Below are 14,852 nucleotides of genomic sequence, written 5' to 3' on the forward strand. Positions count from 1 at the left end.
TGCAAAGTGACTGTCGCAAACAGTGTTGAGGTTTTAGAAGAGCGTGCTCGCTGTGGCGGTTTCCCAGGTGACACTCCGACACTGAACGAGCTAAACACACGATGACAACAACAAGGCGGATCTTGAAAAGGAGGAAAAAAAACACAAATCCAATTTTTTGACTTACTAACACGCCACCTCATTTGATCGGGATCAAAAATAAAGAAACTTTTCTTCAAAATAAAAGCCTTCGTCTTAAAATGTACGACACTGCAGTAACAAAACTCTAGACAGGATTTAGTTTTTTTATTTAAACACCCCCCGAGGCTGAATTCATGAGGAAACCCATGCTTTTATTTCTAAAGATCTAAATTTATAACTTCATCACACAGACTAAATGATACAAGGCTCAAAAACTAGGCTCAGCTAAATGTCTAACAATGTTTGGTGAATAAATTGCTCATTTCTCCAGGCCTTCTGACAGTGCATTAGAGCACTTATTGATCCACTCGATTAAATACAGGTTTTTACACTCTGTAAATACCAAGAGACTCCTAAACTGCCTCTATATCCAGTTTTGCCTGATTCAGACACATTAAAGGCAACTATGGAAAACTAATTTGTTCAGAAATAATTACTAGAACAAAATTGCGTGCTGCTCCAGGAGTTGGAATTGGATAGTGGGAGACCAACTTATTCAAGCATAAATGAGCGCATGTTCCTCTTGTACCGTGTGGCTTGACCACACATCAAAAAAAAAGATTTTTTATTTTAAAATACCTCCCTGTTATTCCCCATGAAGTGAACCTTTGGATGGGCCGCATTTCTCAATGAATTTCATCATGAAATGAGTCGAATCTTCTCCTAAGTCATAAACACAATCTGACTAAACTACTAGCGGAAGATGTAAATGAATCTCTGTGCCGGTGACTCATAGTGAATTAATACGAGACTGGATGTGTGCTGAAGACTGTAGATGTATCCCACCCTAAAAATAAAAATAATAATAAAAAGATAAAATAGAACCCATAAAAAGAATAATCAAAAAGCTAGATCCCAAAGGCATAAAAAAAATGCATGTTTGCTTAAGTGTGCACAGAAATAAACTCTCTTGGTAAGCAGCGTGACACAGACCAGTGACCTGCCTGGGGTGTACCCCACCTTTTACCCAATGACAGCTGGGATAGACTCCAGCCACCCCATGACCCTGAACTAGATAAACAGAAGAAAATAGATGGACTCAGACTTTTATTTGTATGTTAGCTATGAACAAACACCTGTATTGTGTATGTAAGTGCATAAAGCTGTCTCTGTGTGTGTGTATGCAAATGTAGCTGTGTAGGAAATAAACACCAGCTTCTCGCGTCTTTGAGGTGGAGAGCCCACTCAAGTTTTTGAGCTTCTCTCATTACTTCAAACCATCACAGTCTGCTCAGCATGAAAAGAAGAAGTCACAAAATCAATTTTTAGATGTCAAATGATTTCTGTCCCTTTCAAGAGCCGCTCAATAAACACGTCTAAAAGATCAGATGGCTTTTCCCCTCTTGAAAGAAGACATTTCTTCAAGGGTAATGAATCTAAAAAACTCTCTTTTAGATAGATAATAAAAGAAAAAAAGACATCACTTTCAAAAACTGACAGGCATGTTTTCATTATGATTAAGGGCCCAAATGAAGATATGCTTTTATATATATATATATATATATATATATATATATATATATATGAGAGGTCTGCACCTCTGTTTTCGTAGCTGTTAGGTCAACAACAAGCATGCTGTTGCATTAGCTTGAGATGCGTTTCCCTGAAAATGAAGGCTATGAAACATCATGCAATGAAAGCAGCTCATCTCTGATCTCCTTCAGCTGCCAGCCTTTCATCCTTAGCCACAGGAATACTGCTCAAATTAGATTCTCTAAGTGTTAAATTTAGATTTGCAACGTGATTGATTAAAGGAAGCGCTATCAAGTCAAGACAACAGATCATTAAAATCAGTTTTCGGCTGCACAGATGAGCCAAAATGAGTTGTAAGCGAAACGTCCAAAAATGTGCAAGCGACAATAATTAGCACTGCAATAAACAAAAGGTCCTGTAATATGTTAAGACTTCACATATTGATTACTTATCTATTTAAACAAAATGTTAACTAGCTTGCTGACGGAGGACACGTGATCGAACAAAGTATGCAGCAGTTTGGATTTGTTGTAGCGAGCTAAAAAATTACAGCAAACATTGTTTACAACACACACTACACTGTGGGAACAGATACCATTTCCTCTCCGTTTCATTTCGGAGTGAAAAAACAAAGCAACAAAAGGAAAGCATCTATATTCTCTGATGGATGCGCTGACGTGTAATGAAAGTTCCTGAAACAGACACACTAAAGATTGACACGGCATTTCATCCACAAATCCATTCAAATTTGAGGGGGGGAGAAAAAAAAACATGACAAAATGAAGAGAAACAAAAGCAAGCATAAAGCAAGCAAAAAAGACAACAAATCAATCAGATACAATACTGCTGGCGGCTGTATACACATCACATCAGGTCTGGTGTCTTCAAAGACTTTCAGAGCGAGCCGTGCAAAACTCCATTAACTCCTGACAAAGAATGCAAATGAATCCCGACATGTGGTGAAGTGGAATTAAAGAGACAATCTCTAATCATGACAAACATGAGGTGATGACTCCACTGTGCATGCATACACAATCACACAACAATGAATGGAGGATAATCCATTAACTAAACAACGTCCGACAAATAAAAGCAAGTGGAACGCGCACACGCTCCCTTCCTTTAGTTCCTTCAAGGGGTGAAATCTAAACGCCACACCGCTTTAATAAGTCATCCAGCATTTTTCACTAAGTAAAAATTCAGACGCCACAGATTTTCTTCTAATTTTTCCTCCCTCTTTTAATCTTCTACAACTTCTTTCTGAGCCTGTGCTAAAATGTTCTCTGTGAAGTGTAGCAGGGGGTTTTGCACAGACAGCTGTGCCAGCGTCTGCAAAAATGACAGCTTAGGCCCGAGGACTTTGGCAGGCTGCGCCTGACGAGCTGGATCCGAGCGCTCTCGCCACACTGCTCTGCTACAGCCTGCAGGTGAACTGTCTGCAGTGCCATATGGAGTTAGGGGAAAATTAACACCGAGATGAGGAAAGCTGCGTGATGGTAGAGAGCCTTACCAAAAACAGAGAGGTGTTTTTATTTTGTCCACCCCTTTTATATCTACGAGGGAGGACTAAAGTGCCTCTCGTACATTAGCGATTAACATGATAATGACGGAATCAAATGAAGAGAGGAGAGCGCGCAAATCAGACACACCCAAGGCTACAGGCGCACAGATCGATCACTGTATGACATTTACGTTACTACACGATCTACACCTTTGCTTTCCTGCACTTGCTTTTCATCGTACTTAAGAATTAACGATCGACGCCAAAAACAAGTCAAGAGCTACATCGCGACTCTAATCAGTCTCGCGGACAGATGTTTACTGTGAAAGCACAAAAAGAGGTGCTGAATAAATTCCTGTCAAAACACATGACAAATGGCTTTTACTGGAGAACATCATTAAACAGAGGCAATGGACATTATCAGCCAAAAGACCAATGGCATACAAGAGCACATTTTCATGCATACATCCTGAGATTTTTAAGCCTTATAAAAGCTGTCCGGCTCGTTCATTTATTGAATGTCTGCTCTCCTCGGGAAGGATAACTGGCGTTCCTGAAAATAATCAGTAACTCGCCAATCCATGGGCAGATGGTGCAGCAGTTACCAAACAGTCTGCCTTTTAAATCACTTATTTTCAAGCGCGTTTTGACTAACAGAGCAGTCCAACTGTTGCACACAACAAACCATTAAAAAAATAAAATAACTGATTCACCGTGTAAGACTTTTTGTCAAATGCACTGACGGGCAGAAATGGAAAATCCCAGCTCATCTATAAATAACTAATACTCTCACACAATCAGTCTAACTTCAGAAACAAATTTTCCTAAATAAGACCTGCCCCTTCAAATTTTGTAAAGGTGGACAGCCAGGAGGTAACCTGAGGTAACCAGATTGAGATTGCTCAGCTAGGGATTAGTGAGATAAACCCATCTTAAAAGGGCTAATTAAGACTTGATGGGATTGGGAAGCCACTTCTGTAGCAATTACATTTGAGCAGGATTTTAACTTAGTGTAATGAGGGGAAAAAAATAAGCCCAAAAAGCAGTTCATACACTTGAAACTGTAAATCAAAAACTGATCTAGATGAATTGATAACAAGAGGAAATCAGTTTCCCGGGGGTTATGATTCCAGTTTTCTCCTATAAATAGAAAACTACAATTAAAAAAATAAAGAGAAAATTATCCAGCAGTTTAGAATTGGGTGGGAGAAGCTGGCCAACAAAAAGCCTAATCAGCACAGTGCTGAGCGGTCTTCAGGTTGTTTGCAATTTTTCTTTGTTTCTTATTTTGTCTTAACATACTAAATTATTTCAAGAAGAGAAACTGTTATCTATCAAGAAAACTATTACAAGAATAAACATCCAACAGGAACTCCTTCCAGAAAAATTATTTGAAGCAGATCAAAACTCCCAGCATTTATTCATCAGTGCCATAATCCATTAAAAAAAAAAAAAGCCCTTACCTGTGGATACGGGAACATGCCAAGCGCCAGCTGTATAGACAAGATGATAACAATTAATTCTCAAGTATATCTGACAATAAACAAATTTAGTTTTATCCATCCATCTAAGAAGTCCTGCGTGAGAGTCTCAGATTAAAATGCAACCAAAAACACACAGCAATACTTTTTCTGACAAATGAAACTTCACAAAGGTAAAACTTCCTGTATGACCACAGGACTGCATTCAGATAGACTGTAAAGGGCAATGATAGGGTATCCATCATTATGTGTTACTGTACAAACACCTTGCCATCAGCAGTGTCTTAATAGCATAAAATCTCAAGTGTAGACAAGGAAGCAAAATGCAGCTGAAGCTACTCGAGCGTGCAGAACTTGAGACTTTCAGTCTTTGAGGTAAGCTTAGTGCCCACCTGCTGATAACACTTCCTCATCAAACAACATCAGCCATTAGTTAATAACCCCCCCACACGCACAATTACCACCTGCAGAGAACAGAATAGAGGGATAAAGAGAAGGGGGACACCATTGGAGGGCAGTTGCGTATAATATGTGTGTGTGTTGTTTTCACTGGGGTGTTGGGTGTCAGCTCTCCCTGACATTTTGCAATTCACTTGGGGGTGGACATTTTTCATCTTGGTCAAGGGCAGCTTATTGGCAACATTACTTTATTAAATTGTCAAAATGCTCAGCTCTTTCCTTCAACATAAACAGACTAACTAGTAAAGATGGGAGCAGGACTGCAACCCAATTCATTTGGCTTAATGTGCACGCCCACAGCTAGAAACAAAGAGACCAGACTCTTATAAAACGACTATATGTCTTAATCACGCAAACTTACGTCAATAAGTTTGACATCACTGCAAACTCCATTATAGTTATAATTGTAATGATATCAAATTTATTGACCAACAAAGGTGAGGCAGAAGCCACAATCGTTTATTATAGTGCTGAAGGAGAGCTGGAGACAGAAACAGATGGAGAATCAATAATGTCAGCAGGAGGACAAAAGACCGGGGAGGTGGATGCTGAAATTAAAATGTTATTTGAACACACACTGTCAGTTAAGCACTTTATCGATGCTATGTGGAGAGAAGAACAGTGACACTGATAAACCTCCACACACAATGAGCAACAGACAAGACTTAACACATGCGATACCACCCATTACATTTTAATTACACTGCAGCTAAATCTGCCATTAAATGGACCGCTCATGTAACAGTTAAGTGTATCATAAAGTCACTTAAAAACTGTTATACCTCCATGAAAGAGATGCCCGCACTCCAGACATCTGCATGGATCCCATACTGTTCTCCTGATATCCTTTCCGGCTATGAAGCAAAAACAAACAAGTGTAAAAACAAAGTCAGAGACCAACGTATAACTGCATTAAAACAAATTCAAAAGTATCAGAGAATAAAATCAAGTGGTGTCTCACCGCCATGTATGCATTAGTTCCCACGTATGTTTTGGCGATGGAATTCACCAGCTGCAAATAAAACAGCATTTAAGTGAGTAAACGTTAAAAAGTATTAAAATGATCACAGCATAAATAACTTGATATAACTAAGGTCATGTCAAGGAATAAAGAAAAACAAGGGGGATTAAGTTTCTTTACGTAAACCTACTGACATGTCAGGTCGATATCTTGGGCTGCACTAAACCATCGCACAAAGGAACAGGAGTGAGACAAGGAGACATTAGTGAGTTTGTGCATGTGGACACAATGGCACATGCCATCAATGACAGGACTGTGATAATGAGTGTCTGTTCCCTTAAGGCTGTTTTTCTCTCTCCTTTTTTTGTGAGCATGCCCTCTGGAGCGTGAAAGAGTGAGGAAGCATGTACATGAGTGGAAAAGACTTTAACAGAAAAATAGAGTTAAAAAGACAAGTCAGTGAGGGTGTAAATTCACCTTGGAGTTGAGCAAGGAAGTGGAGGTTAAAAATGAATAACAATTTACCACAGAAGCGATGTGTGTTAAAAAAGCAGACCTCGGGTTGATGTTTTGGGGAGCGGTGAAGGTCTGTCCCTGATGATTACACTACAAAACGCACACTGATGCACACACAGACTTGCACACACGCACTCCATTGTCCGTCACCCACGCTTTCCCCCAATCTACTGAATACATATCAATGAGGCTTGGCGTTGTGTGTGTGGGTCATAATTATAACAAGTGATTTTTCTGAGAGGCTGCAGAACAATGGAGGTGGGGGGTTAATGTGAGAGGAACACCCCTGGGACAGCGCTGATGTCTTGAGTTGGAAAATGAATGTGGTGATTGACAAGCTGACCATATGCACGCGCACACAGACACGCCGAGAGCACAGGACTGAGGTTTTTGAAGCCACAGACAACTGTTCTTTTTCTTCTCTCCTCTATCTCCCATTCTCTTTTCCTCTCTCACTCATGCTCGCACAAACAAATCAGTGTACCTGTGTGCTGACACCAAAGTCACAGAGCTTGACTCGTCCTCGGGTGTTCACCAGCATATTGGAAGGCTTGACATCTGTGGAGACAAACTGCTTCATAGAACTGCAACATCAGCACACCGCGGCTTGTCTTTATCAACCCTGCTCTTTTTTAATAACACGGAGGCCGTGCACTACCTTACTCACCTCTGTGAAGTATCTTCAGGCTCCACAGATACGTCAGGCCTTTGACTACCTAGAGACACAAGCGGCAGAGAACAACTATCAATTCTGACAGCATGAGGCGTGTAACCAGCACACCCTGGTGAATAACAACTACTTCACATTAACTCAGGTTTATCGCCACCTCTGTTTTGAAAGAGTTCAGTTATAAAGTGACACATTTTAAAGAACAAAATTTAGCAGCAGGTGAACAGGCTCCAGGATCCCAGCATGCGGCATGATGGAAGGACTCCTTCAGAGTAACTGTCGCTGTATAATAAAGTGGTGATTACAGGAGATTCAACTAAGACCAGCTTGCACAATCTGTCACGTTTGTCCAGACTAACCTCAAGGAGTAGTATGGCGTGATGGTATTAGCCAAACAACTTGTGAATTACATCATTTTAAAGACAAGTATGGAGTTTCTGCCTTGTTTCAGTGAATATTAGTTCCCATATTTAAGTAACAGAGCATTTAAATTATAGACCTGCAGGTGAATAAGGCAGTGAAATATCTGTCTCCCTAGTCTATGGGCTTTTAGATCTGTAAAACGGCTTAAAAGCGTGTTGCTCAAAGGCTCATTGAGTGCTTTCAGTCCATTCCTATGAGTGAATGGGACGAGAGCCGTGGTTTCACTTTTCACAGAATTCGTCAAATAATTAAACTGTGAGGAACAGAGCTGCCCAAAAGTACTTATCTACTTCTGCTTCGGCTTGATTCTTGTGACAGAGTCACTATCATGACTCATCCAGTGACATCACTTCCTGGAAGTCTGTTGATATCACATTTTTGGCTAGACTCGGCTCGCTTGCAACCCCAGCCAACTTTGTACTTTAAAAACGAGCACCTAATGAAAAACCCTAAAAACCAAGTAGAATCCAGTAGAGTCGAGCTGAGTAGATGCAAGTGGAAAAGAGGTTTCGGAGAGTTCAGGCTGTGGTTAAGAGTAAAGGTGTTCACACAAAATACTGACTTTTAACTCTTTCTAATTTTACAAACTCCAGTTTATGCTTGCACACATTTCAATAAACTGTTATTTCCCAATACACAGAGAAATGGGAGAAGACTTCTGCACAATACTGTAGGCAAGTTCTACAGTCTATCCCAACAACAATGTTAAGCTATGAAGTCATTTGAGGAAACATGGACATCAAATTGGCTAAAATTATGAGGTGCATTCGAGTAAAATGTCTACAAGTCTCTGGTGACAAACGGAGAATCAGGAAGCAACCAACAGGAAGTGAATACGGACACAAGAAACTCTTTCTGAACAAGCTGACTTTCTCTCTAGAGAAAAGAGAAAATAACTGAAGAATTAGGAAGGAGGCAGTTTAGGGCACCTAGAAAAGTAAGAAGTAAGTATTAAAGTCATTTGCAAACGTGTAATGTTGCTTTGTGGTGGTTTCTTCATTTACGGGGTGTGACAGCAGATTTTAGCTTCAAGGCTCCCGTCATCCAGCACTCGTGCAAAACAACCTCTGTGATAAATTAAGAAATCACAAAAGCTCTCTGAAGTCCTGCTGCTTTGAAAGGTTGTGGTGCAAGCGCAACAACTGGCGTCTGCAGCTCCACTCGCACCCTCTTGGGTGCTTTTCCTTCTGTGATAATTAACAACTGTGACAGTGGAAAGGAAGGAAAGCTGTGAATTAGAATTAACACTGACTAAATAGCTGTCATTGTTTGATTACGGACAAAGTTAAAGGAGAGAGACAGAAAAGAGGAGGTGGAGACAGGAGAAGGGTAATGAGTGTGGAACAGAGGCATGCATTAATCAACATCAAGGCCAAATACGATCAGAATGTGAGTTTTAACTGAGAGGAGAACATGAGGGAGAAATGGGCACGGGGCGAGTACGAGGAAAACAACACTCACTTTGTCCATCATTCACCTAATAAGGGCTAATTGAAAAATTCACACCTGTGGTTCTCCTGTCTTTATTTCTTTAATACATTAAATGAGTTTGTCGTCTCAGGTCTGTTTTGTTTGCAGCAAACAAATAACAGGTCACACTGAAACTGTGACTGCCGCGCACGCATGGGCAATTAAATTCAAGAGGTAAAACCACCGACTAGAAAAGGGAATCGAGAGCCAGGTGGGACTGAGAAACAGTTACAAAATGTCCAATTCATTGTAACGGTAAGCCTCCAAGCTTTTAGCGATGGTTTCATGTTTACAAGCAGAATTTTATATTATTTATTCATTTGGCATTGATATAAAAATGTTATCAATACCCAATCCTGATGAATGACGATGATCCCAGACATCAACAGTGGTCAGAAAACCTTTTTTTTTAAACATTTTTGCATAATAATGCATTAAAATAATATGAATATTTAATTATACTGAGTGACATCACTTAAGTTTCATGCTCTGGTACGCATGCACAAACAAGTTCATGTTTGATCTCTATGCAATATCTACCTTAAGTGCAAAATACAATAGTTAAAATACCTCTATAATATCCATCTATTCAACTGCCTACCTGAGCCATTAAAGCTGCAATCCGTAGCATTATTATCTATTTATTTATTATTTCTATTGATGATAGTACAGAGAATATTTTTATTACTCTTTTATTTGAAAAGTATGATTATTTATGTTTGTCTGTCTGTATACACCAACATCAGCAGTGCCTCCAATTTTGTTGTTTATTTGTGCTTACAATGATAATAAAGCTTATCTTAACCTTTTAGCAGTTATATGAATGGGGATGTAGAAAGCAGCTAGAGCTAGGCAAATGCTACAATTTGTCAGTAGTCTATATCTGCTGACAAATTAGTAACCAAGGGTTTCCTGCTGTTATAGTCTGCCCATGGAGGAAGTGGGACCACTGTTGTATTTGGGCCACAACTTTGAAACATATGTGCTATAGAGGGTCGACAGCGCTATCTTAAAAAGTACAAGAAGTTCTTGACAATGACAATAAAATAAATACTACTACTATACTAAGTACAAATTAACCGTCTCCCTAGGGCTTTGCCATAACATATTATATATGCTTAGATATGTATATACACAATTTGTTGATGCTATACTTTTTATACATGTCAACATATATAACTCCTTTAGTATTGGTAGTATAACTGTAATTTTGTAATTTGCTTCAGTTCAGTTTTATTCATGTAGTGCCAAATCACAACAACAACAGTCACTTCAAAGCACTTTATACTTTACGATAAAACCCCTACAATAATACAAAGAAAACCCAGCAATCAGAGCAATCACTTGGCAACAGCGGGAAGGAAAAACTCCCTTTTAACAGGTAGAAACCTCTGGAAGAACCAGGCTAACAGAGGGGCAATAAAAAGTCCTGAATTTTGACTTCACTATTTAAAATATTGTATATTTATATTATATTAGACAATTGTTTAGCCTCTATTCATCGGCAATTTGAAAAAATGTTTTTAATGCTGCACCAAATCCCTTTAAACCAACTTTTATCTGATTGGCTGATTTCTTGCAAACAGAAAGTTTGAATAGCAGGTAGGTGGGGTCTGTTGTGCTCGCAGCTAGAGCTCTGTATATGGAGTAAAAAAAGGTTTTAACTTTACAGCAGGGAAACTCTGCAAACTTTATGAACACTTACCGCCACAGCAATCCTTCCAAGCACGTGCTCTGGAATTCTTTTGTAGACGTCCAATGAGCCACCTGCACAACACAGATTTCCCCATTGACACAGGTTAGTCAGTGTCAATGTATGCATGTATAAGTGTATGTGCGCATGTATATTTAGAGCGTTACAGTAATACAGACATGTTGCACAATTCAGATTAAAAAAAAGAAAAGAAGAAATGCTCATTTCATCTTAATCCAGGTTTTATATTACTTATCTAGCCCACAGATCCTGAACTGACATCATTGCCAAGAGAGCAATGCTGATCTACATATACACTGCAAAAAGTACACAAAACTAATTTAAATACATAAATAATCAATAAATAAAAATGAAATAATAAAAGTAATAATAATAATAGTAGTAGTAATAATACAAATAAAAGTCTAATCAGTCATTTTTTTATAACATCATCAAAACGCTACCCAGTTAATTTAAGATAAAGTGATACTGAGGATATCATCCAAGTATTCTGCAAAATTATAGCGACTATACACAATTATACCCAATCATCATTCAGTGTTTGCTATATGTGAACCGGTTTACATTTGTACACATACGTCCAGAAATTTCATGATGTTTCATGAACTAACAGAGTACTCAGAAGTTATACAGACTGCTGACAAGCTAGAAAATGTGTGAATCGAGGGAAATCACTGCATTAACACACATTTTGACAAACATATACAGCTTTCCCCCACCTCCCCCCAAAAAACAAAAAAACCCCACAGTTCTCCATCTCACACCAGTAAAGGCACACACAAATACACCTACAACTGCACTTAAGTCAAGATTTATCACGCCCTTGTAGCTTTTAGCACACAGGCATGCTAAACAACTTACAGCGATCAGACATTCTCTTGATCTGCAGAAGTGTAAATGGGTACACGGCAGAGAGAAAGAGGACTTTTCCCCCAAAGTCTCTTTTATACAACTGTAGCTAGCAAAGGGAAAAAAACAAGCTACTTGCTTAAGTCGCAAAGAAACTCACCGTCCATAAATTCTGTGCATATTGATATCCTGTTCTCTACAAAAAAGGCACTGAAGAAAGTGATGATGTAGGGAGAATCACACTGCAATTTAAGAGCACAGAAAATGTGATCATATAAGAGCATGCCAAAAATATTTATTCAGGATTACGAAAAAAATAAATAAACAAAAATAAATAAATTTGAAAAGAAAAAAAGAAAAATTATCAGGAATGAACTGCACAAAAGCTTTTTGTGATCAGATTTTAAGATTTCAGTCCATGATTCAAAAGCATCACTGAAGCATCCATTGCAAGTCTAACTGCTGAAAGAAGTACTACATTTATCATTTAATTACACAAACACACACACACAGACTATGTACAGTGGGGCAAAAAAGTATTTAGTCAGCCACCGATTGTGCAAGTTCCCCCACTTAAAATGATGACAGAGGTCAGTAATTTGCACCAGAGGTACACTTCAACTGTGAAAGACAGAATGTGAAAAAAAAATCCATGAATTCACATGGTAGGATTTGTAAAGAATTTATTCGTAAATTAGGGTGGAAAATAAGTATTTGGTCACCTCAAACAAGGAAAATCTCTGGCTCTCACAGACCTGTAACGTCTTCTGTAAGAAGCTTTTCTGTCCCCCACTCGTTACCTGTATGAATGGCACCTGTTTGAACTCATCATCTGTATAAAAGACACCTGTCCACAGCCTCAAACAGTCAGACTCCAAACTCCGCCATGGCCAAGACCAAAGAGCTTTCGAAGGACACCAGGAAAAGTATTGTAGACCTGCACCAGACTGGGAAGAGTGAATCTACAATAGGCAAGCAGCTTGGTGTGAAAAAATCAACTGTGGGAGCAATCATCAGAAAATGGAAGACATACAAGACCACTGATAATCTCCCTCGATCTGGGGCTCCACGCAAGATCTCATCCCGTGGGGTCAAAATGATGATGAGAACGGTGAGCAAAGATCCCAGAACCACACGGGGGGACCTGGTGAATGACCTGCAGAGAGCTGGGACCAAAGTAACAAAGGTCACCATCAGTAACACACTACAACGGCAGGGAATCAAATCCCGCAGTGCCAGACGTGTTCCGCTGCTGAAGCCAGTGCATGTCCAGGCCCGTCTGAAGTTTGCCAGAGAGCACATGGATGATACAGCAGAGGATTGGGAGAATGTCATGTGGTCAGATGAAACCAAAGTAGAACTTTTTGGTATAAACTCAACTCGTCGTGTTTGGAGGAAGAAGAATACTGAGTTGCATCCCAAGAACACCATACCTACTGTGAAGCATGGGGGTGGAAACATCATGCTATGGGGCTGTTTTTCTGCCAAGGGGACAGGACGACTGATCCGTGTTAAGGACAGAATGAATGGGGCCATGTATCGTGAGATTTTGAGCCAAAACCTCCTTCCATCAGTGAGAACTTTGAAGATGAAACGAGGCTGGGTCTTCCAACATGACAATGATCCAAAACACACCGCCCGGGCAACAAAGGAGTGGCTCCGTAAGAAGCAATTGAAAGTCCTGGAGTGGCCTAGCCAGTCTCCAGACCTCAACCCCATAGAAAATCTGTGGCGGGAGTTGAAAGTCCGTGTTGCTCGGCGACAGCACCAAAACATCACTGCTCTCGAGAAGATCTGCATGGAGGAATGGGCCAAAATACCAGCTACTGTGTGTGCAAACCTGGTAAAGACCTATAGTAAACGTTTGACCTCTGTTATTGCCAACAAAGGTTATGTTACAAAGTATTGAGTTGTATTTTTGTTATTGACCAAATACTTATTTTCCACCCTGATTTACGAATAAGTTCTTTACAAATCCTACCATGTGAATTCATGGATTTTTTTTTCACATTCTGTCTCTCACAGTTGAAGTGTACCTCTGGTGCAAATTACTGACCTCTGTCATCATTTTAGGTGGGGGAACTTGCACAATCGGTGGCTGACTAAATACTTTTTTGCCCCACTGTATATATTCTTTCTCAGATCACACACACATTTGTGTGCCTGTTCATTCATGTATCACTGATCCCTGGCTTAGTAAGTAAGACCAGAGGTGATAAATGGCATTTCATTAGTTAGACTCATGATTAATTAAAAATGTAGGTGCGGTACGACATCAGACATCAGTGGAGAAAAAAATGTTTTGGTGAAGAACAGGAGGCGAATTAGTCGTTCAAAACTAACCTTGTAGAGAATTTCTAATTCTGACATGATTTGCTTCTGTAACTCCACCGTGATATCCAGGGGAATGACCTGCAATCAGACATGGGCGAGACAAAAGGGGCAGCAAAATTATAAACTCGACACCAACAAATTCCGCTGATGTTTCAAAGGGACGGACTAAATGAAAAAGTAAGCACTATGATCGTCATGTAAATGGAAGGAATTCTCACCTTGACAGCTAAAACCCGTTTGCCGTGAACGTGGTACGCTCTGGATGGGTCAAAAGAGAAGACAATAAGGTTAAAACAAAACTGAAAAAAGGGAATGCCGTCTCAGACAGTAATATGTTGTTACTTTTTATTTAATGAACTTACAAAATGAAAGAAATATGGCATTTATACAAGTTTGAGCACCCTCGTTACTCAGTATTTAATAAACCTGCCTCATACAAATAGTCCCATATTCACCCCTTATGAATAAGGGAGCAGCTGAAAGTAGCTTCTTATTCTTCTACAGCATTTTTCATAGAGTCTCAATGATGTTCATATCTGGTGAATGTGAGGGCCATACTTTGCTCATAAATTCATATTTTGCCATTAAAGTTTACTCCCTTTAACACTTCTATTACATGAAGCTGCTCTAGACTCTGTTCTGAAACAAAAACATGCAACACTATCTGATTAAAACCACCACAAGCTGTGATGATGCGAGTAATGCTACAGTTAGTTCAATAATGTTTTATTGACCAAAAGAACTGACTATAAATCATCCACATCGGACTTTTTGAGCAGAGTCTAAACCAGACTGACAAAATCCTGCTGTTATTTCTCTTC

At 39.4% G+C, this 14,852-nt stretch overlaps 1 protein-coding gene across 3 annotated transcripts in view; it reads right to left on the bottom strand.

The window, feature by feature from the left end:
• Positions 1–14,852, bottom strand: part of map2k5 (mitogen-activated protein kinase kinase 5) — a 65,329-nt gene that overhangs the window by 33,004 nt on the left and 17,473 nt on the right. For all 3 annotated transcript variants that reach the window (XM_080884523.1, XM_080884522.1, XM_080884521.1), the window contains exons 9-17: positions 14,250–14,289; positions 14,041–14,109; positions 11,858–11,939; positions 10,840–10,901; positions 7,239–7,287; positions 7,056–7,129; positions 6,056–6,106; positions 5,877–5,948; positions 4,618–4,647 (exon numbers count right to left, since the gene is read on the bottom strand). In XM_080884523.1, coding sequence (XP_080740649.1) covers positions 4,618–4,647; positions 5,877–5,948; positions 6,056–6,106; positions 7,056–7,129; positions 7,239–7,287; positions 10,840–10,901; positions 11,858–11,939; positions 14,041–14,109; positions 14,250–14,289 — 529 coding nt within the window. The remainder of the gene's footprint in view (positions 1–4,617; positions 4,648–5,876; positions 5,949–6,055; positions 6,107–7,055; positions 7,130–7,238; positions 7,288–10,839; positions 10,902–11,857; positions 11,940–14,040; positions 14,110–14,249; positions 14,290–14,852) is intronic.

This window comes from Rhamphochromis sp. 'chilingali' (genome assembly GCF_963969265.1).
Source record: "Rhamphochromis sp. 'chilingali' genome assembly, chromosome: 6".
In the NCBI taxonomy this organism is placed as follows: domain Eukaryota; kingdom Metazoa; phylum Chordata; class Actinopteri; order Cichliformes; family Cichlidae; genus Rhamphochromis; species Rhamphochromis sp. 'chilingali'.